This window comes from Ochotona princeps, chromosome 6 (assembly GCF_030435755.1).
Source record: "Ochotona princeps isolate mOchPri1 chromosome 6, mOchPri1.hap1, whole genome shotgun sequence".
Classification (NCBI taxonomy): domain Eukaryota; kingdom Metazoa; phylum Chordata; class Mammalia; order Lagomorpha; family Ochotonidae; genus Ochotona; species Ochotona princeps.
The window spans coordinates 81,028,280-81,050,825 of record NC_080837.1 but is presented as its reverse complement, the minus strand read 5'-3'; the positions used below and the strand labels follow the sequence as shown (position 1 = coordinate 81,050,825).

Here is a 22,546-nt window from a genome sequence, read left to right as displayed (position 1 = left end):
AGGGTGGGCCATGAAGAGCTCTCCGGCAAAGTCTAAACAGCCTTTGGCTGGAAGCTAACTACAGTGTGACTCCATCTACCCATTCATCTCAGCAGCCCCGCGAGTTACGCCACAGGTGTTGAAGCCAGCACAGCGGCACGATACCAAAGCCAAACAGTGAAGCAGGGAACACTGCCGTGAAAGGCCTCCGGTGCTCCCGGGACAACAGCTCATTCTCTAACGAGGAGTCTTCAAAACATTTATGAGAGATGCACTACATTGAAAAACTACGTACAGATCTCACTTTTTTTTCTTCACACCAAAATAAAAAATAAAGCTTTGACTGCCCTTTTTGGTGGACTTGTGTTTACAGGGACCACAGGTTTCCAAGGAGCTGGATGGTGGGGTGCGGGGGTGCTGAGAACTCACAGCCAGAGGTGGCTCGTGAGGCAGTACCACCATGGGTTGCTGGCAGGCGGCCTCTGGCACGGGGAGATGCTTGCTAAAGTCATTTCAGATTTACGCCTTTCTTCTTCCCCCCGAAAGTTGCTTGTCACAAATTATTAGCAACCCAGTAGCATCAACATGGATCTAAGTGTACCTAATTTTAAAAACAGTTCAAGCACGGTGCTGCTACCAGCACAGGGTGAGCATCTCTGATCCAAAATGCTTGGCAGCAGAAACATTTCTGATTTTGGAAGATGTGAGCATACATAATGGGGTATCTTGAGGCTAGAACCCAAGTCTAAACATTCTGAAGTTCACTTGTGTTTTACATACATCTTATGCGTGCACATGTAGGTGAGTTTATGCAACGGATCTAGTGCACCGGCATTTTGACTGTGGCCCATCAGGGTCACAGCTATGAGGAATGTTTCATTTGTGGTATCATACCAGCATCCGGAGAGCTTTCACATTATGAGGCAATTCAGATTCAGATATTCAGATGTGCTCAACGTGGATATTAGAAACAATTCTACTAAAAGACAACTTCCTGTCTTGCCTTGCCAGCCCCCAGCTCCAGAACATGTGACCTCCTCACCTTATGTACAGAAACTCACACACTTAACACAACCGTCATTCTCTGTACCCACATCCTGCTACCCTACAGGTGTGCCAAAGCCAATGATCAGACCACTCACTGGGAACAGAAAATATGAAACCGGGACCAGATGGAACAAAAACCCCAGTGATGCCTGGACACGACCATGCTGGAGGCAGCCCAGCACGACTGCTCCCCACACATCCGTGCTAGGCCAGCCCCAGCCACCCAACCGCATAGCGCTGATTCAACTGTTCAACTGTTCTTCATCCATTCCAATAAACATTTTCCCACTATCCCACATGCTTTTTTTTAGGTTCTTAAGCAGTTATATATGGTATCTATAACATATATGTAAGTTATAGATAACATATAAGTTATAGATATGTTATATGTTTTATATATATATATATTATAACTTAAGTTACATTATATAAATCTCTGAGAAGAAACATAAAGCAGACCCCTGCTTTGGAGAGGGAGGACCTCAGTTTGATAACTGGCTTCCTGCCACCTGAGATTCCCCCTAGGCGAAGGACAGTCCCTCCCATCTCCCCCACTGAGAGAATTTGCTGAGAAAAGCTTCCTCCTGGTAGGGCCACTGGCCGAGGAGCAGACATGAGCATCTAATTAACATGTCAACCCTTAGGACTGGTCGGCTTGGTAATCTCGGGGGAACCACGCTAAGGCCGGAAGCCGGGCCTCCTGGCTCAGGCCTTTTATTGCACATCCCTGTTTCAGGACCCACAGAAGCCAAGAGCAGAACACGTGCTAAGGAAGGGATCCAGGGAAGCAGAGCAACTTGAGTCTGGTACGTACTTGTGGCCCAGCTCGTGAGCAATGGTGAAAGCCAAGTTGAGTCCGTTGTCTTCGGCCAGCACGCATTTCCTCTTGGCACTGCACACGCCTCCCAGGTATGCAATCCCTGCAGTGAAAACAAAACATGTTCTCATCAGTGGGAAGGCAGGTGGTCCATGGGGGTCATGGCACCAGCACCACCTGGAGTGGGGACAAGTGGAATGGGGCTGCCCAGGGCTGCACCAACCAGTTAGGTGCTCATTGAGGACCATTTACCCAGTAACAATTAGATAAACACAGTTGTCAAGCCCTTTTGGCATGCCAGCTGGCCTCCTGAGGGGGTAGACCTTCAAAAGCTCATGAAAAACAGAATTAAAATATAAATTCATTTTGATACAAAAATCTGGAAATCCACATCCTCTCAAATCCTCAAAAGCTTCACAGGAAGTACATTTTTGTGCTTAGATTAAAAAATTGTACACTGAATAAGCTTATCTTTTAATCACATTTTCCATGAATTGTTTGGAAGTGCCCAGTTTAACGCTCCTTATCCAGAAGCGAGCATTAAACAGGTGCAGAGAAGGAAGGTAACTTTCTCATTGGCACCAGATTGACACCAGACCTGGGATCTGAGGCCAGATCTGTGCAGCTTCAATGCCCAAGGTTGGGAACAGGTGAAGCCAGCAGGGCAAGGCGTCACCTGTGCAAGGCTGAATGCAGCCCTGGCTGCACCCACACCCCCGAGAAGCAGGCCCTCCTTGAATTTGGCCCCTGGGGACCTTCTGCCTCAGCCTTGCCTGGCCCCATGAGGCTCTTTGCTCTCTGAGGCTCTCAGGGTACAAGTGTGGATCCAGGCTGGGGCTCATGAACAGCAAGCCAGTGCAGGCAGTGCAAAGGCTCCCAGCGTCCATGAGAGAGTGAGTGCAACCAGGCCTCTGAGGAGCAGAGGGAGATCTCTGGGAGGGTCAGGGCCTCTGGGCAGCAGCATGGGGCAAGCACTCAGGCCAATTTCCTCCTTCCCCTACGGACTGGGTATATCAAAGACCTCACGCCAAGACAGCCTGCCACAGCAGCAAGGCAGAACAGAGGACGGGGACACTGAGGGACACATGGCCAGCAGCACAGGAGGGCGGGGGCTGCAGGCAGAAAGGTTTCTGGGACCAAGGGGGGTGTAGAGGGCACCTGCCGGGAGAGGAATGCTGGGCAGAGGACACAACAGGGCTAGGGAAGATGAGCCCCCAACTGATCAAGCTTCCGAAGTCTATATTACAGTGGGTGTGGCAGGAGGCAGAGCCACTACTGGCACAATCTCTATTCTTCCACCCTCCCTTCACCCCAGACATGCCTCACGACCCAGGGACCAGGACACCTGCCCTCTGACCAACAGCCCCATGAGACCTCCAGGTGGGCAGAGGGCAGGGAGTGGCTCGAGGAGGAGGGACAATCCTGGAATCCAAGACCTCTCTGGAATGGTCTGTGACACTCCAGGGTGGGGCACTTCTCGGCAACCACAGCCACTACCCAGTGGCCCCATTACCAGGTTCCCCTGGTAACTTACGTAAGATCTCTCAGGAGGGACAGCACTGGCAGGGACAGGGATGAGGGGCCAACACTTCCATTAAAGAAGACCCCTCCTCCCTGCACCCAGAGACATGAACTTCTGCTGACATCAGAATCAGACTGGTGCAGAGATCAGCCACACCCCGGACTGCCTCTCCTTGCTCAGCCCCTGGGCAAGGCACAGAGGTTGCGCCAGGAGATGCAGCTCAGGCTTACACCTCCCACACCAAGCCTAGGCACCCCACCACATGTCTGGTTTTTATTTGGAAACATGATAGGCCAAGATTGAAGAATTTAAAACAAAAAAGAAATTACATAGTATTTGCCCTAAGATACTTTCATTACACATGGACATCCCATGGGAGGAACAGAAGGTGACAACAGGAAAGCATCCCAGCCAGCTTCTCGGTGTGGCCAAGGTTATTACCCTGGTTTCACTTAAAAGAGCTGTGTGGGCTGTTGCTGTGAAGCAGGGCCAGGGAGTGGGCGGCAGGCGGCAGCACAGCCCCGACAGCTGGCACATGCAGCCCACGCACACACCACCTCCCTGGGCTGATGCCTCCAGGAGAGGCAGCCCAGACACGTCGCATGGTGACAGAGACAGGACACGTAACAGGGCTGGATGTGCTGAGCTTGCTGTGGCCAATGCCCGTCCACCATGGGCAGCAGCTGAATCAGCAAACCTTAACTGCTGCCCAAGCACTTCCTGTGGCCCTGGCCACAGCCAGCACGCACCAACGGGGAACCCGCAAAGCTGCAAGCCTTCCACTAATGGCATTTAAATTCTCCCAAGGCCTTGGGTGGCTTTTTTCCTTCAGTCACAAAACAAAGGGTCTGTTTAGTTACCAGCTAATATTCTTGTATGAGGCTGGATGGGGATTGCTGGACTTCCAGCAAGGGAAAACACAAAGGAGATTCATGTCCCCAACCTCTGACCCCAGAGGCTGGGTTTAGGTGTACTGGCACAGAAACACTTGGAAGGCAAGAAACAAAGATGGGACAAAATCCTAGGTTGTTGCAAAAGCAGGAACCATGGGGGGGGTGGAGAATGCGTGGGAGTCACCACAGAGCACCCACAGGAAACCCTTCCACTGAGACCCAGCACTGTGCCACGTACCTTGAAGCACACCCAGGAGACAAGTCCATTGCCTCACCCTACACAGAGCACATAGCTTCCCCACTTATCTGCACCCCAGGAAAATGCCACCAGGTCCCACTGATGTGATTGTCAAGAAATGAGGAGAAATCAGTTTGGATTTTCATTGCACTGATCTACCAACACTGGAGGTCTCCAACAAGGGGGTTGGTGGGGAGGGAGCTGGGAGCCCGTGGCCTGGGGGAGAAGGTGGGGAATGTTGGGAGCCCAGGGGGTGCCAATGGCCTGGGCAAAGGGGTACTGGAAGCTGAGGAGGCCTCTGTGGGCGTGGCAAAGGGAGTGAAGGATGCTGGGAGACCAGGGTCCCCATGGGCCTGGAACAAAGGGTGTATTTGGAAGCCCAGGGGATCTGTGAGCCCGGGGGGACCAGACAGCAAAGCTCAAGTCTCTAGAGCCTCTGGTGGTGTTTCTGTGCACATGCCACTCAAGGTAAGATGACTCCACGTGTGACACTCTCCTCACATCATACAGATGGGTCAACAGAGGTTCAGTCGCCAGTTACTGGGTTAATCTGTGCCCAAACTAGGATGCAAGACTAGGCCCCTGTGCCTTCAGCATCCTCACTGGGACAGGCAAACCCAGTGCCTCCCCTGGCTCCACAGCTTTGGTAGCCAACCACAGAAACTCAACATCAAGGACCTTAGAAGGTTTCCACTTATCTTAAAGCAGACATGTGGCTTCACAAGCTGTAAGCTCAGATGTTTTTAAACCAAAAGAGAAAGGCTAGGAGTCAGTATTGTGGTGCAGCATTAAGCCCTTGGATCCCATATGAATGCCGGTTCAAGTCCTGACTGCTCCACTTCCAATCCAGCTCCCTGCTAATGTACCTGGAAAAGCAGCAGAAGTCCAAGTACTTGCACCCCTGCCACCAAGGTGGGACTTACAGGCTCTTGGCCTTAGCAGTCCCATCCCAGCTGCTTCAATTGGTGAATAAACCAGCAGATGGGAAAGGGAGTGCTCTCTCACTGTCTCTCTCAGCCTGACTCAGACCTGCACAGCTCTGCCTTGGAGACAGATGGCCAGGTTAGTCCTAGCAATGGTCCAAGGCCCTGGCACCCTGGCAGCAGTCATTGGGGCATCCCCCATGTGCTGAGCAGGCTCAGTGGTCAGCACTGAGTCTCACTCCCAGGCTCCTCTGCTGGACAGGAACTCTTTCCACTTTACCTAGAGAACATCGCCATGGCCGTCATGGAAGGAAGAAGGCCTTAAAACCAGGGCATGACAAGGGACAATTAACCATGGCTGACTGATTACTCAGGGTAGCTGCGTGCTCCTGTGGACCAGTGAAGAAGGAGCCATGGCTCCCAGGCAAAACACAACCACCTCCCTCCGAGCCTCTGGGACCCAGATCTGCATCACCCAATCTGTTGAAAGACATCGGTCTACCACGAGGAAATGCCAAAAGTTCATTAAAAAAAAAAGATTTTGAAGTTTATTTTTTGGTAAAAAAAAAAAAAAAAAAACTTTTGAAACCCAAGCCTAGTTTTGTCATAACACACATGTTCTATGAACCCTTTTGAACATGCCATGCATGTATGAGTTTCAAAATTTTAAACACCAAAGTGTCCTTTAATGCCATTTGCCACAAACTTCATGAGGAGCCGCGTGGTCTGCTGTCATCAGCAACACCCTGGCCCAACCCCCGGTGCCCTCATTTCTGAACTTGTATAGCATGCATGTTTTCCTCCCAAGGTGCCTCAGGCAGCACTCAGGGACAGCAGACAGTGAGATCAGCCGAAGAGAGAGAGAGAGAGAAAGAAAAAGCAGAGACACCCAAAAAATGTGGCGCTTGTTTACGCTTGGCTGAGAGCTGACCCAGGGCAGCAGGGAGCCCTGCTCAGGATCAGCCAGGAATGTGCCTGCTTGGTGACTGAGAGCCCAGGGGTGACTGGCACGGCGCTCGGGTTCCAGATGGACTTGAGTAAGTGGGTCAACTCCCTGGGGCAGAACACAGACCAACTGTATTCTAGAAAAAAATAAAATCAGGCGACATGAGGTGCTTCCGGTTTGCATTCCAGCGATGTTTCCGCCTCTTGCCCCTCAACGACTCAGGTGTGTCCTCCACAGTGTGTCTTCTGTCCTCTGAGGTCCCCTGAGCTGGTGCAGAGTCCAGAAACAACACCCGGGGTATGCCTGTGAGTGGGAGAAGACCTTGCATGCTGGGTGTCATTCCCCACGGCCAGCTGTCCTGGCTCAGGCTTCCCAAGCACCTCTGGGACCCTAACCTCCTTCCCCATGATGGGAAGCAGTGGGCACAAACCCCACCCAGGTTCCCAGGGTCCCCTGAGCTGAGCTGAACAGCAGGCCCTAAGATGGCACTGGTGCAGAGGCAGACGGGTTCCATGTAAACAGAGGAGACGGCTCCGCTGCCCCGGGATTTACAAATCGGAAGGAACAAGTTTATTCCCACAGTTTGCCGCATTTTAAGGAAACCCAAACATGCCAGGGAGACAGGAGGTAAAAGAAATAAATAAACGTTGACACACAACAGACTAGGCCAGCCAGAGCCAGCACATGGAATGGAGCCGTCATGTGGATCTCCGCCCTCCACGCAGGTTGGCACTTGTGCCCAGAGGGCCTGCCACCTGGGAAGGCACAGGGACCTGCCTCACAGTCAACACACTCCCTCTGGGACCCCACAAAGCCCCACCGGGGCTTCCAGGACAGGCCCTGATGCCCAGCAGGCATGGCCCCAGTAGGTTCATCTCAGGACACTGCAGGAGCCTAGCAAGTGTCTTATTTTCAGCAACACTTCATTGAGCGTTTCCTGCCAGCCCGTGTGCGCCAAGTGCCAGGCCAGGCCCCAGACTGCAGGTTGAGCAAGAGCAGCAGAGGCCTAGGGAAAGCAGGCTTGAGGACTTTCTCCAACCAAGACATGGAGGCATGCAGACAGGTGAGCAGAGACATTGTCAGCCAAGCCCAGGGGCCTTTAAAGGAACAGCTGCCCTGGGTCTAAGTCCAGGCCTGGCCTCTCTGGGCAGGGTATGCCCCAGAGGTTGCCAAAACCTTCATCTAGCACCTTCCACTCGGAACACATGACCACCCAACAGCATACCTGATGGAGCACACAGGACATGCATGTGTGTCCCTGCACAGCACCACCTGCTGGGCACTGGGCAGCCGAAGTTGGACACACCCTCTCCTGTGGCCATGGAGCAGAAGCATGTTCCCTAAGCAGAGATCAGCACTGACTCGGGTCAATACTTTATGCCAAACATCGCTATTCCAGCTTCAACAGTTCTCAAATGCCTGACTGCAAGTGTCTGCCAGTGGGTGTGGATGGCCTCCCCGGCAGAGGAATACCAGGGGTTTGAGGCAAGTAGGGGTGGGGCTGAGAAGTGTGATGTGTTTTGCTTAAAACTGTCTCCTCCACGATCGGGAAGAGAGAGGGTATAAGACAACTGAATCTTCCACAGAGGGCTCTGAGAGAGAGTTCTGTGCCCTGGGAGATTTTAATGCACCCTTGGAAGGACAGCCAGTTCTGCCTCAGTTTCTCAGGTCAGGGTTGGGTCAACAGTGTGTGCCTCAAGCCACAATCTCTCTTCTCACCGTTTCTGTCTAGGGAACCTCAACTGAGAAGTCTCATGAATGTTCCTGACAGGTGTAAGGGTGAGGCTGCTAACCAGGACGGCACAGTGCTGCCAAGGGGATGGAGAGAGGACGACGCAGGTCCCTGCCACTCACTCCAGAGTTCTAGATGGAGTTCCTGGCTCTTGGCTCTGAGCTGACCCAGCCCCAGCCGCTGTGGGCACTGGGGGAACGAGGTAGCAGATGGAACATTTCTCTGTGTCCCTTCCCTGTTTCTCAGATGAAAGGATAACCAGGTTGTGGTTACCCCAGCATGGTTATGTCACCAAGGGCTCAAGGAATCTGCCAGGGACCAGGACTGGCTTGTTTCTTGAAGGGTCCCAAAACAAAACCAACATCAGGGAGAAAAAAGAAATTAACAACTCCAAGAAGTTAAAGAACATGCTATTAAATGACTAACGTGTAGCTGAAGAAATGAAAATCAAGAACCTTCTTGAAGAAAATGATGCCACTGCATGACCTACGAGTCACTGAATGATTTAATCAGAAGAAAGTGTTTTGAAGAGATGAAACTAACAGAAAACACATGCGATATAGTTTCTGCTGATCTTTGTTGGTGAAGTGTGTCTCCTCCAGACAATAAACAGATGGGTTTTGTTTTTCAATCCAGTCTTCTAATCTATGACGTTTGATTGAGCTTAAGCCATTTACATTCAGAGTTTAATATGCATGGATGGTACTTCGGTCCTGTCATTTTAGCAATGGGTTGTTCATTGGTTTAGTCTTCTGTTGTCACTTTACTGGGATGTTCTTCCCATTTGCCTTTGGTTTTAGTGGGTGCTATTCCTCTTCTCTGTCAAGAGAACATCTTGAAGTATCATTTGTAGGGCAGGTTTGGAAGAGGCAAATTCTTTTAACTTTTCTTGACTGTGGAAGAATTTTATTTCATTTTCAAAGACAAAGAAAGCTTTGCTGGATATGTTATCCTAGGCCGACAATTTTTTTCTTTTAGAATCTGGAATATGTCCCTCTATTCTCTTCTTGCCTGTAGAGTTTCCTGTGAGAGATCTCCTGTGAGTTTAATTGGCATTCCTTTATATGTCAATTGATTTTTTTTCACGTGCACATTTAAGGATCTTTTCGTTGTGTTCAATTGAAGAGAACTTGATGATCATGTGTCTTGGTGAAGGTCGCTTTTGATCAAGCCTGTTGGGAGTTCTGTGCCCCTCCTGGATCTTGTTTCCCAATTCTTTCTCCAGATTAATGAAATAATAAAGGAAAATTTCCCTAAATACGTTCAAAACTCAGCTTCTCTTTCTGCACCTTCTGGGACTCCCATAACTCTTATATTAGACCTCTTAATAGTGTCTTTCAATTCTTGAATACTTTTTTTGGCCTGATCCAGCTCTGCTTCCAGCTTTTTGTTTGCTTCCCCCTGGTGACAGGAAATATCTTCCAGTTCTGATATTCTTTCTTTTGCTTGCTTCATTCTATTTTGGAGACTCTCCATTGTACTTTTAATTTGTTCTACTGTGTTCTTCATTTCTATCAGCCTTGATATGCTTTATTGCTTCCTTAAATTCTTTGAACTCTTGCATGAGCTTCTCATTTTTTATCAGAAGCTTTAAAATGAGTCTTATGGATTCTGTGTCCCCCATTTTCTCGATGTCTTCCTCAGTTAGCTCTGATATTGGCATAGGGTTTTGCTCCTTTGCAGGGGAGTTTTCAGTAATATTCATTGTGCCTTTGTCTCTTCTTTTGCTCTTGATCATTGTACTTCTGGTTAGCAGTCTTCTCCTTGGGGCAGTTTCTAAGCTGTGTCACCCATAGGTTTACAGTGCGATTTTACTTATTGCAGTTGGTACACAACTTTTTGCTTGCATCCACTTGTGCCACAACCTCCAGTGAGTTCCAGGTCTGGGTTCTTGAGTCAGATTTCCACCGTGGTCTCCACAGCCCCAGCTCCTGGCACACCACTCTCTACCTCCTGTGATACATGCTGAGGCTGCACCGTTGTCTCTGCAACCTTTCTCCCACTTCCAGCTGGAGCAGGTGCCAGGATTAGAGAGACACCAGGTGTCCTATATAGTTAGGTTGTTGGTGGCGCTGATCTTGTTGGAACCTGTTGGACGTTAGATCTGGGTGCCACATCAACCTATTTTGACCTGTATGATGCCACAGTCGGTATTATTTTCCTGCGGGACCAGTGCAATCCATAGAACTCAGCAAGTTCTTGCGAGCTCAGCACATGCGCAGTTCATTGTTGTCCCCTGCAGTCCTAAAGTTGTTGCCACAGTGTACAAAGTGGCGCCTGATGTACCACTACTTCAGTTCTTGATCTGCTGGCCATCAGGTCTGAGGGCTACCCAGACCTGTCTTGGGTGGAACCTGTAGAATGCCACGTTGCTGCAGTTCACTGAGTCAGAAATGAGTTCACTCCCAACTCAGCGTATGCTCAGTCCTTTCCCTTGCCTTTACCTCCTTACGCAAAATGGCGCCCAATTCAGCTCTAGGGGCTGACTGGGCTATGAAATCCACCCTGTTCTCACACTGCCCGTCTGGGATCTGCTGCTCTGTCTCTGCTCCTGGTCAAATCAAACGGACCAGCAGCAGAGTTCTTTGTCTGGGCTCACTTCCGAAGCTCCCAGTGAGAGTCCCTTCCCACCTGGTTGCTGGTGGAGTTCTGGCTGCTGGTGGAGTTCAGATCACCTTTAGCTGAATGCTGCTGTAGTATCAGTCACTGCAACACCACACTGTTGTGTCCGCTGCTTTCCTGTGTCTGTCAGTCTCCAGGTACCCCTCTGCTGTTGTTCTATCCTTTCCTATTTCCTGAACTATGTCCTCTCTGCTTCATCCTGATTAAATGTTTTTCCATCCGTTTAAATGTGTCCTTACTCTATGCCGCCATCTTGATTCTCCCCCTTGTCTCTATCTGTGACTTTTAAGTAAATAAACAATCTTTCCCAAAAAGAATCACAAAGGAAAGACATGAGGAAGTCACTGTCAGCTCACATGAGTCCACAAAGATTTCAGAGAAACCCAAAATTAAGTGTCAAGAAGACATCCTCTCTTACCTAGCAAGTTACAAAGCTTTAAAATTCTGGAAACACGTGCCATAGTTATTAGGATTAAGGATGCTCAGCCACCTCTCAGGAGAGCATGTCAGTTAATAGAAAGGCCACCTCAGGGAGCAAGCAGACCCACAGAGAAAGGCTGAAACAGGTGTTGGAGAGGAACACAGGTCCGAGGCAGGAAGATGCCCAGCTCCTGAGCCACACACACAGGTGTACATGTGCATACACCTTGGCAGAGGTCTGAGAGTACCTCAGAAAGTTCATGCAGGCAGGGTGTGTGTTTAGTCTCACACAAGATGCCCACATCCCACAGTGGCTAGCTCATGTCTATCTCACTGCCAACGCAGACTCTGAGAGGGTCAGATCACCAAGTTCCAGCCATTCAGCTGGAAGACCTGGGTTGAATTTCTAGCCCCTGGCCTCAGCCACAGTGCAACTCGAGCCGTTGCAGGCATTTGGGGAGTGAATCTGCACATAGGTGGGCTGGTTCCCAAAAACATGTTTCCTCAAAAGTTAACAGAAAATGGAAATATAAGGCAAGTTCATTTTGTTGCAAATATGTTGGAAGTCATGCCTCTCAATGCTTGTGTCAACATGCACAGATCAATTCACTTGTGGGTGATGTGCACGGCCACCCTCTGTTGCAGGGATGCTATTACCACCCACATTCACATGGGACCAAATGGAAACAGCAGTAGGGCCAGTGACTTTCCCAGGCTCAGGGCACAACCAACCAGGAGGGCGTGCAGTGCCCAGGCTGCAGCTCATCCTCCAGAGCAGCATGGAGGTGGCCAGTGCCCAGGGAACGAGCAGCAGTTGTGGGAGACAGAGTCTCAGTTGGGCCTGTGTGCACCTCATTCCAGGGGGCAGAGAGGTCTGCCAGCAATTGTGCAGGGGCCAGGGAGTCTGCTATTCAAACACCAAGTAGCAGAGCCTTCAACCCCTGAGAATGAGCAAAATACAGTATGCATTGCACATTTCTTGCAGGATGGTTTATAGCTTTCATCAGATTTCCAAGGGGTCCACAACCTCCAAAAAGCGGGAGGAAATTACACATGGAATCTCAGGGTACAATCAAGGACATTGCCTTGGAAAAAAATCCTCTCCAGATAGCCAAGCCAGACCAAAAGATCCTGGGAAAGTTGCCCCTGAGCCCTCGGGGATTACCAAGCATTCCTGCGAAGGTGATATACAACAGCCTGCAGGGCATGCCAGACCTCAGTTAGCTGCACATGGCACCAGAGCGGAAGGGTCGCAATGAAACAGGGTAGCACAGAGTGCGGGGCAGGGCTGTGCTTTCTCATTGAGATACAAACACTTCCTCTGAAAGAGCCAGGAGCCAAGTCAACAACTTGGATCAATGCTGTGATGGTAAAGAATGCAAAAATGAGCTGGTGGGGCAAAGGAGAAGGGCAGTTAAGGGGCAAGCCCCCTTGCCTGCTCAGAAAGCTGACTGACAGGTATCGCACGCGGTCCTGGCTGTTAAAACACCCAGGCCACTCTGTCCAGGCAGGGCCTGGGCCTGTCTCCCTGGGACTGCTTCTAACTTCCAGAAAGCTTTGCTCTAACATGGGGTCTTTTCTTGGGTTGACTGTGGCTCACAGGAAAGGATTCCCCACTGCGGCTCTGGCTCCTGCAAAAATGTCTTGAGAGCAGATTAACCATGGGCCCGCAGGAGAAAAATCATGCTACGGAAGTCATCCATTCATGCTGGCCTCCACTTGGTGGACTTGCCAGAATCCCTGCCGTAATTATCCAGAGAAAAGATGTGGGCAATTGTTCTGTCCATTACAGAAGAACATCTCCTGCTTTGTCCCCATCCACCACAGATACCCTGGCCTCAACCAGGAGCATCCCACATCAGCAGCCACCTGCGCAGGCATGGAGCAAAGCTGCGTTCGCCATAACTCACTTTCAGTTCTGGTCTCACATCAGCCATAGTTGAACGGAGCGCAGAAAAAATTTCCCTGAAAAGGGGCTCATCCTTCAAGACCATCTTCCCAGGGAGCATCAACTGTACACACATTTTTAAATCCATTTCTTAGCTACACTACTAGCCTGACCACCTTCCCAGTACAGGAAACCATGGAATATTCTAGGTTCATGTGCCCAGCCCACCACCATGCACATGGGAGACAATGACTGATTCTTAATGGCACTCGAATGATGGTTCTTGATGAGTCATCCAGCGCCCAAGGCTGAAGTCACCGGTGCCATGGGTTTCCTCCCAGTTGGGCCCAAGTTGTTGCTGCTGGAACAATGACCTGGTCAGGAGGTGGCAGCTGGTTCTGCCACAGCCCAGTGAAAAGTCTGAGACTGCCCTGCAGTGACCACTGTCCCATGCAGGAAGAGACCTACCCTATCCGTTCTACTACCCTGTACCTCGCTTGTGCCTCTGTGTGGTACAAACTGCACTTATCACAAAATAAGGATGACTTCCAGCCCATGACCATAGCAGGCTCCTCTATTCAAAATCCATAGCCCAGGAATGTGGACTGCTATTTCCTGGCCCTCACTCTGCGCCCCAGCTACTGCTGCCCGGCTGCTGCTGTCCATGGCAGCTCTCACTGCTGTATATGGAATGCAGCTGTAAGAATAGATCCAACAGCCTGGCTAACGTGGGAACTGAGCCACTGGACAGCACAGCGAGATTCTCAAAGGTCACCATTGAGGGTCATTCGCTCATGACAGGAGGTGATGATTGGCCTGGACTCTTTCTCAAGGTCACGTCTGGATCTGGTCTGGAACACTGACCCAATGGAATCAGGCCGACATGCCAAGCATTCCTCTGATAGCCCCAGCCCCACAACTGTCCCACAGCCACAGCACTGGTTTCTAGCCACTCACTGCTAGCCTTGATTTCAGTCGTCTGGACTCTCCTCCTCCACTTCCTCCTCCTCCATCCTCCAAGGTTCTTTACCAAAGACAACTCCACCTGGAGACAGTGATGGCCTTAGAACTCCTATACCAGTCACTGCCGCCCTTGGCCAACCAGTTGTCCAGGCTGGCCTGATTAATTAAGACCACAGAAGCCACAGGGTCCTTCCTGCTCCCCTGTACAGGTATTAGGATGGTCCCCAAGGCCACCAGGCTGTTTTACAGAGAAGAGCAGACAGGCCTCATGAAAGGGAACGCATAGCGCATTTCCATCCACCTGCACAGACATCTGTGCCCAGGGCAGGAGCCGGTGATTCTGTGAGAAGCCCTGTTCCTGGAAGACTGTTCTGGAACCCAGAGTTCATTACTATCTAACTTTTCCCAAGGGACCCAGGATGGGCTCACATAAAGTTAACACAGATGCCACTGTCCCCAATATATCCTTGGCTCCCTTGGCCATTACTGAGGAACACAGAACCTCCCAAACCTGGAAGGCCTGACAGCATGAGGAGGGTGGGCTCTGCCCTGGGGTGTGCACTTGTATTCCCCTGTGCCACTGAGCATCTTGGGGAGTAAAGTACTTGTTCGGTCTCCCCAAGCCTTGTCCAGTCTAAGATGAGACTAATACCTACCACGTGGCCTAGAGGCTACGAAGCATAAAGCACGTAAAGCAGTTTCACACAGACACCAAGCGAGGATCCATCCCTGTAATCACTGCAACAAAGTCCAAATTATAAAAAGAATGTCACAAAAAAGGATTCACCAGGCACAGACTGTGTGCCAAGCGGCAGAGGACAACTTCACAAAGATCGGAGGCTTTCGTTGCCAACATAAGACATGCCGAGCCTAACAGTTCTGTCCCATGTGTCCTCAGGGAAGCTGAGGCAGAGGAGTGATGAACTGAGGAGCTGAGAGTGCCCCTTCCCACAGGGACCTGGGCCACTGTCTCCAAGAGCTGGGGGGCAGGCTGGGCTGCCAGTCACATGAGCCTATGAGAATGCTAGCAAGTGACACCAGTAGAAAGCAAACCAAGGGGTCTCCACTGACCTGACCCCTGGACTTGCCGCTTTCAAAGCCAGGTACAAGGACCCTCCTTTCCAGACACCATCACCCTCTTCTGAAACTCCCTGCTGTCTCCCACACCGCCAGGACATAGCACCCAGAGATCAAGGCTTGGCTGCGGTGTTTCTCACTAACCTGCTCACCAGGAAGAAACAAAGCTCGGAAGAAACATTCCTCAGACAGAGGATAAATAACTTCATGGTGGCAAATGCACTTTCTGGAACCATCACACATCCTTCTGGTCTCTTAGATCAATGTATCAGCCTGTGCTGGGACTCCTTGGATCCAACACATGCTATTATTAATAATAATAATAATAATAATAATAATAAGTTGCTGAGGCAGAAACACTATTTTACAGGGAAAGGTCACTATTAAGTTAATAACCAATCAAGAGTGACTTGTCCAAGGGATGTGCTCATGTTTCAGAAACACCTTTGTAACACGGAAGAAGAACTAGGGATTCTTCCATTCCATAGGAGACAATGTCCAACAAGGTTTTTTTTTTCTCCAACGTGTTATCGGGGCCAAGATCATGCATGGGGAGAATGGTTCATCTTTGCACTAAACAGTGCCAACCCACAGGGACCCCAACATGTGCAATGATGAATGTTATTGCCTAACTCCTGCCACACACAAAAAATTAACCCAAAGTTGATCACAGTCCCGAATTTGGAGGCTGGAATATAAAACTTTCAGAAGGAAACAGAGGAATAGACCTTCTTAAGCCTGCGTCAGGACTGATAAGCTAGACTTTACAAAAGCTGAAAACATTTATGCTTGGAAAGAAGCACCAAGCAAACACCACCCACATCTGATAAGGGGCTGCCTGCCTTGCGTGCAAGCTAGCAGGGAAATGCAACGCTAACCCACATTCCACACCGCTTCTCCCCCACCAGGTTGACTGCTGTCTCAGAAAGGTGGTGCTGGTACATCTGCAACAAACAAACTGGAACCTTCACCCATGGCCGGTGGGACTGTAGAACCCATGCTCAGACAAAGAGCTGGGTACCTTCTTCAAATGTTAGAGGTGAAGTTGCCATGAGATTCAGCAACTCCACTGCCCATCAGATGCCTGAACAAAATGAAAACTGAACCACATGAAAACACAAACATGTCGACAGAAGCGCTACTCACCACAGCTGAGAAGCAGGAGCAACTCATCAGCTGAGGGTGGATAAACAGAAGGCGCTGACTGCAAACACAATGCCCAGAGAGACAAACCCATGCAGACACAAATAACCTGGCAGTGGCTACAGCCTGGGGAGGGGGAACAAGAAATGACTCCTCAGGGGTACAGGACTTATTTCTGGGGAGATGAAAATGTTCTAGAAATTAAGTGACAGAGATGGCTGCCCAGTTTTATATATACATGGACTAAACAACATTGCAGCACAAATAGGTGAATGTTATGGTATACAAATACTTGCTCAATAAAGCTGCCTCGGGCCCGGCGGCGTGGCCTAGTGGCTAAAGTCCTCGCCTTGAAAGCCCTGGGATCCCATATGGCCGCCGGTTCTAATCCCGGCAGCTCCACTTCCCATCCAGCTCCCTGCTTGTGGCCTGGGAAAGCAGTTGAGGATGGCCCAAAGCTTTGGGACCCTGCACCCGCGTGGGAGACCTGGAAGAGGTTCCTGGTCCCAGCATCGGATTGGCGCGTACCGGCCCGTTGCGGCTCACTTGGGAGAGTGAATCATCAGATGGAAGATCTTCCTCTCTGTCTCTCCTCCTCTGTGTATATCCGGCTTTCCAATAACAATAAAATCTTTAAAAAAAAAAAAAAAAAGCTGCTTCTGAAATATCACCCAACTCTTAAAGTCAAGACTTTCTAGAAACAGTATTTTCTTATTATAACAGGAATCTGGTTCCAGGCCTTTATAATATCATCACATGTTTGTGCAACTGGCACCATGACCTAACTGCAGAGTTAACCTTGAACTGAAGAGCAGTCACTCCCCATGCCCTCCTGTCCAGACTCGTGGCACCCGCTGCTCCCCCAGCATGATTGTGTTCTCTAAATGGAGTCACCTGCAGTAATGCTCTCCCAGGGTCATGCACACTGTCCTGTGTTAGCACTGGTCCCTGCTGAGGGACAAGGCACTGCATGGAGGAACCTGAGCGTCCATGTCCACTGACTGGCTGAGGGACACTGGGCCTACTTGGGAGTCCTTCAGGAATAATGCTCCTGCGATCATTTGGGTACACAAGCACGTTTCTTGATCCCATGGAATCACAGGGTCACAGAGCCACTCATCTCTTGAAGGTCTGAAAAATGCTTCCCAATTTAACACCGCCAATGTGAGGGAAAATAGTCGTGTTTTTCTTGAAAGAGTGGCCTACAAGAACATTATGCACCTTCTCAGTTAAAATAACAGATTCTCAATACACACACAGTTACGCCAGGTATGCTTTCCACCTTGGGTACCCAGCCTAATCCACTTTAGCTCAGGTTCTTACGACAGTGACACATGTGTGTCTTGTTGTCTGCAGATTAGGACTCCTGAACCAGGCACACAGTAGATACCTGGCTCCAAACATGCTGGCATCAAGAGGTGGAGCAAACCAGAAGAGGAGGGACTTAGTGCAAGGAAGCTGGGACAGGAGGCTCACAAAAATTCCTGCGGTTGGCTCCTATGAGAATGGATTCTTACCAAAAGAGTGTTCTTAACCCCCACCATGCATGCACTTTGGTAGACCAATTTCAAGCAAAGAAAAGATCTGACTACAGCACTCCACACACAAACACGGGGGTTAAAACAGTGATCACACAGACTTCCTTGTGCATGTCGTAGCTGCACGAAGGAATTTCTGACACTCACCCATTATGAAGTTTTTATTTGGTATTGCTTACTGTCCTAGGTTAACAGGACTGTCTTGACAACACACATTTCAACATATTTACAAGATAACTCCCAAACGTTCACAGCAAATACAAGGCACAGGAGGTCTCTACTTCTCAACGCCAGCATCAGGTACCCAGTGAGTCTCAAGGTGGCACGTTTCCACCCTTCCCGACACACCAGTAAAACTCCATGTACCAAAACAAACTTCTAATTGCATTTTTCCATGAATTCTGAACTAACCTTGTACGTCTACCCCTTACACGTAACATATACATTCTCCCTTGTTCAAAACCAGTCATCGCCCTAGTCAGTCACATCTACAGAGCGAAGACCCTATACATACTCAAATCTCATGTCCCTCCTACTGAGTTGTAAGTTGCTCCAGAAGACTGTTCCTAAAAGTAAGCGGGAAAGATCTGAAAGCCAGTGTGGAGCCTTCAGAAACCCACCTACCTCCAAGAACGCGAACTCGCAGTAGCAGGGGGTTAAAGCAGGCCCTACTGTTGATTCATTCTGTGCTCAGGGCTGGTCAGGTTCATGGAGGCTCCTCCTGCCCTTGTGGACTCCAAGTTGAGAACCCTAGAGGAACCTCAGCCACTGCCACCCAGGGGCACAGTCAGACTCCAATACGGGAGTGTGCATTGTGGGGCCACAAGTTCAAGCCCTACCTGTGCCTCCAGCCAGCCTCCTGCTAACAGGTACCCTGGAAAGCAGCAGGTGATGGCTCAAGCACTTGGCTTCCTGCTACCCACATGGGAAACTCGGATGGGATTTCTGGTTCCTGGTTTTCTGGTTTTGGTCTTGCCAGCTTTGAATGTTGCAGGTGTTTGGGAAATGAACCGACATCTCTCATGTACGCACCTTTTTTAAAGGGGGGCATGTTGGAGATCCCATTAACAGTGTGGGTTTTGTGTCCTTCTCGAACAGTTTTGTTAATTGCACTGGCCTTGTGACCATCCTGCGTGGAGCTATTCCCACCAGCAGGACCCAGCCAGTAATGTGCACGCACCATGACAGCCTCCGCCCCCGACAGCCCCTGCAGTCTCCTACAGGTTGGATCATACCAGAATCCCCAGGCAGGGCCTGGGAAGGAAGCAAAAAACCAGGTCAGCATGAAGATGGTGCAGCTCTGTACTGACTACGGTCTACCTCCAGTCTGGGTGCCCAGCCCTTTAATGCCATGCTTGTAGGCACACTATACATTCCTGCCAGCCCTCACAGAAATTGTGGCACATTCAACCAGCAAGGCAAGGCACTATCAGAATAAGCATGGTTTAGTTACACCGGACCCTCCACAACTCCTGGAGGTCCTGGCTAAAATTACACAGACCAGACCAACCTCAGAGCTGAGCTGGGAAAACACAGGGGCTGGGCCCAGCTGCCAGGGCCTTCCCACACCAAGCACGAGGGCTCAGAGCACACACATCCACTTGTCAGCCCAGGAGAGCTATGTTTCTGTCCCTGCAAAGTCAGGAAATACCAGCAGACAGTGGGGCAGGGGTGGGAGGTGGTGAGAAGATGGGTCAAATTACATCAGGTCAAGCAGGATCCAAGATGCCAAATGCCCTAAAGAGTGCCAGACACTTTATGCCAGCAAGGCTGCAACAGAGCCTCATTAGCGTAAGAGTCAGAAACTCAACATGACAAGGACCTATCAGGGAACACGGGAACTTCAAATTGTGCACTTTGGACATGGATGCCTTATGGATATCTGAATCCTAAAGGCATGTTTTCTGTGGCCTAGTTCCACAAAGACTCATAAGGTCATTTTTTTCTCTTGAAAATGCAGCCCCTTTTCCTATTGTCCAATGTCCCACCTTGGACAGACGTGGGGAGAGGAAGTCTCAGAGTTCTTTTGGATTACACCAGAAGACAGCAGTGGCGCACACCTGGGGATGAGTGGCGCCTGCCACTGGCCTAAGGGAAGGGACACAGGAGGGAGTGGTGGGGACTGTGGCCACCCAGAGCCTGCCTCCAGGAGGCAGCCCCAGGAGATGGTCACCACCCAGATCTTTCAGGAGAAGCCAAATGTTCAGGGCAAAACACTGCTTTTCTCAAATACATCAAGAAAAAATTGGTAAAACACGGTGAGGGCAGATGCAAGTTCCAGGTGATAAGCTTGCCAGTTCAGAACGGGCTATACCACCACAGTTTTCCTTTGTTCTCAATTTGGAAGAGTCAGAGAGAAGGGAGCATTCTGCTGTTTCATTTCCCAAACACCCAGGGTGGCCTGACTCAGGCTGGACCAAGGCTGGCAAGCCAAGCCACTTGCCCTGTGTGGGCAGGAGGAACCCAGTTACCGTAGCCATCACCACTGCCTTCCCACAGTCCGCTTCAGCAGGAGGCTGCTAGGAGCCAGAGCTGGGAATCAAACCCAGGTACTCAAGACACGGGGCCGCAGGTGTCTCAACCAGCATCCCAACCACTTGGCTGAGCATCACTCCGTGTGTGACAGCATTTCCAGCTGCTGTTACTACACATGTCTTCAGTGCCTCTCACAGGGCCCTGGGTCAGACCCTGCCTTTCCCTCAGCTCAGGGAGTACAGGCTACTGTCAGCTCAACGAGAGCGCGCACGCGTGTGTGTGTGTGTGTGTGTGTGTGTGTGTGTGTGTGTGTTCATGGCCACACTCACCACAGGCCATGGGTTGTACGCTGAAACTCTACAGCAGAGCCATGTTGTCAAATGCAGGCCCATCCCAGGGCAGAAGCTCAAGGGCGCGAGGGAACAGAGGGATTTTCCCAGCTCCAGTGGCCTGTTCCGCGGCCAACGTGGGTGCAAGTGAAAGAAAACTATCTGAGTAAAAGACAAGGCCATGACATCACAGGGTGCTCGGTCAATACCAGTTTCAAAGGGGAAAGAAAGGCTCAAAAGAGCCTGAGCTGAGAGAGAAAACTTGGGCCATTGTGAAGGGGTGACAAGTTCTTTCTCCCAGGGCCTGGCTTCAGCCCCACTGCAGAGGTTGGGGCAGGCCACAGGGCCGGCTGCCCCTCTGTGCTGCCAGGAATATAGAGGGCCCTTGTTCTAGGGTGGAGACCCCACCTCAGCTCCAGAAACTACCCAAGGGCTGACCCCAGAGCTCTGCACAGCTCTGCTCTTTCTCAAGGATGGGGCCACCCATGGACTAGGGGCAGGGAGGGTGGGAGGAGCAGTGGGACAAGCTGGAAAGCTAGTCAGGCAGGTGCAGGAGGCGCAGGAACCTCAGCCTGAGCTCCCAGCTGCAGCCAGGTGCAGCCAGAAGGCAGGTGCCGGCTGTGGCCTGCATGGCTTGCTCCTTGAGACTCGTGGCCTTATCAGAGCCAAACCATGGGTCACCAGCAGCTCATGGCCATGGAATGTAGCCTCTGCAGCCTGAATTCCACAAAAACACGTTTTCTTCCGTGTGCGGCCAAACAACATGCCCACAGTTGTGTCCTTAGGGGTCTCCCCCAAGATCTCACAAATGGGCCTTTGGGATTTGACGACTGGAAGAAGGCGATATAGAGCTTTCAGAACCCTTCCCCTCTGACATCATTAATGTCACAGGCGTACTTAGAGAGACTGGGTGTTAGGGCACCCTGGGACTCAGCAGGGGGCGAGGGTGGCATGGAGCGACAAACCACCACTGTCCCTTAACTGTGGGCCACTCGGGGTAGAAGGCACCATGGGCCCAGCCAGTGAGGTCTGAGGAGGAGAAGGACAGGGGTCTTTGGAGCCCTCTGGGAAGCTTGTGGGGGTGCCTGCACTCATGACATGAGCTAGGGCTGTAGCCACCAGCAGTGGGGACAAGGAGACATGGAACTCCAGCCACCCCAGGCATCTGTCCAGGAACAGGTTAAAGATAGAACGACCCAGTCCCAAACAGAAATGTGTCCCTTGCCCAGCCAGACCTTCAAGGAAAGTCAACTTTGGCTTTGAAGGCATGCCTGAAGGACATGATCATGGAAACAGGTTTCTAAAGTCAGAGACCACTGTACCCTACATGTAAAGCTGGGGGCACTGTAGGGAAGAGGGATGTTTGGGGGCTTATGCTAAGGGTGGAGGAAGGGATATTAGCTAATGTGAGGGGCCCACCCTTAGGTGCCAAAGAAAGAGCAGACAACCTTGACCCTGTCACCTGAATTCTCAGGGCTGACACTGGACTTCAGTGGCAGCTCCAAGGCAAAGCTGTTACATCTCAGCCCACGTCATTGCCGTGGGGCTGAGCCAGGTGCCAGTGTGGTGGGCAATACAGGCAACCTCAGTCCTTCCCACTCACCAAGGGATTCCCCAAAAAGTCAAGCCCCTCCAGTTTATGCTCAAGTCACATCAATCTGAAGAGCTAACCCACCCACTTTTCTTCATCGTTCCATCCCCCTCAAACTAATGTGCACTCAGCTACAGGTACAAGCATCCTCCTTATCTGGGTGTAGGGTACATTCATGGAGCCACAAAGGATACCAGGAACCAGGGAAGCTGAGCCTGTGTATACTCTTGCCATTCCTACACACACACCTACAATTATTTACTTCAAGGAAGCACTTCCAGCCACACTCCAGCATGGCCGTTCTTATGCCCTGGAGCCATTACACAGTCCAATAAGGGAGACTGACACACATGTAGTGACAACACAGGAGTGTGGCTGATAGCTGAGACGGATATCCAGAGAG

General features: G+C 50.6%; 1 protein-coding gene across 1 annotated transcript in view; it reads right to left on the bottom strand.

Moving 5' to 3' along the window:
* ADAMTS17 (ADAM metallopeptidase with thrombospondin type 1 motif 17) overlaps nucleotides 1-22,546 on the bottom strand; it is a 215,361-nt gene that overhangs the window by 125,326 nt on the left and 67,489 nt on the right. Inside the window, exon 8 of the mRNA XM_058666570.1 lies at nucleotides 1,841-1,946. Within this exon, the coding sequence (XP_058522553.1) occupies nucleotides 1,841-1,946 (106 nt within the window). The remainder of the gene's footprint in view (nucleotides 1-1,840; nucleotides 1,947-22,546) is intronic.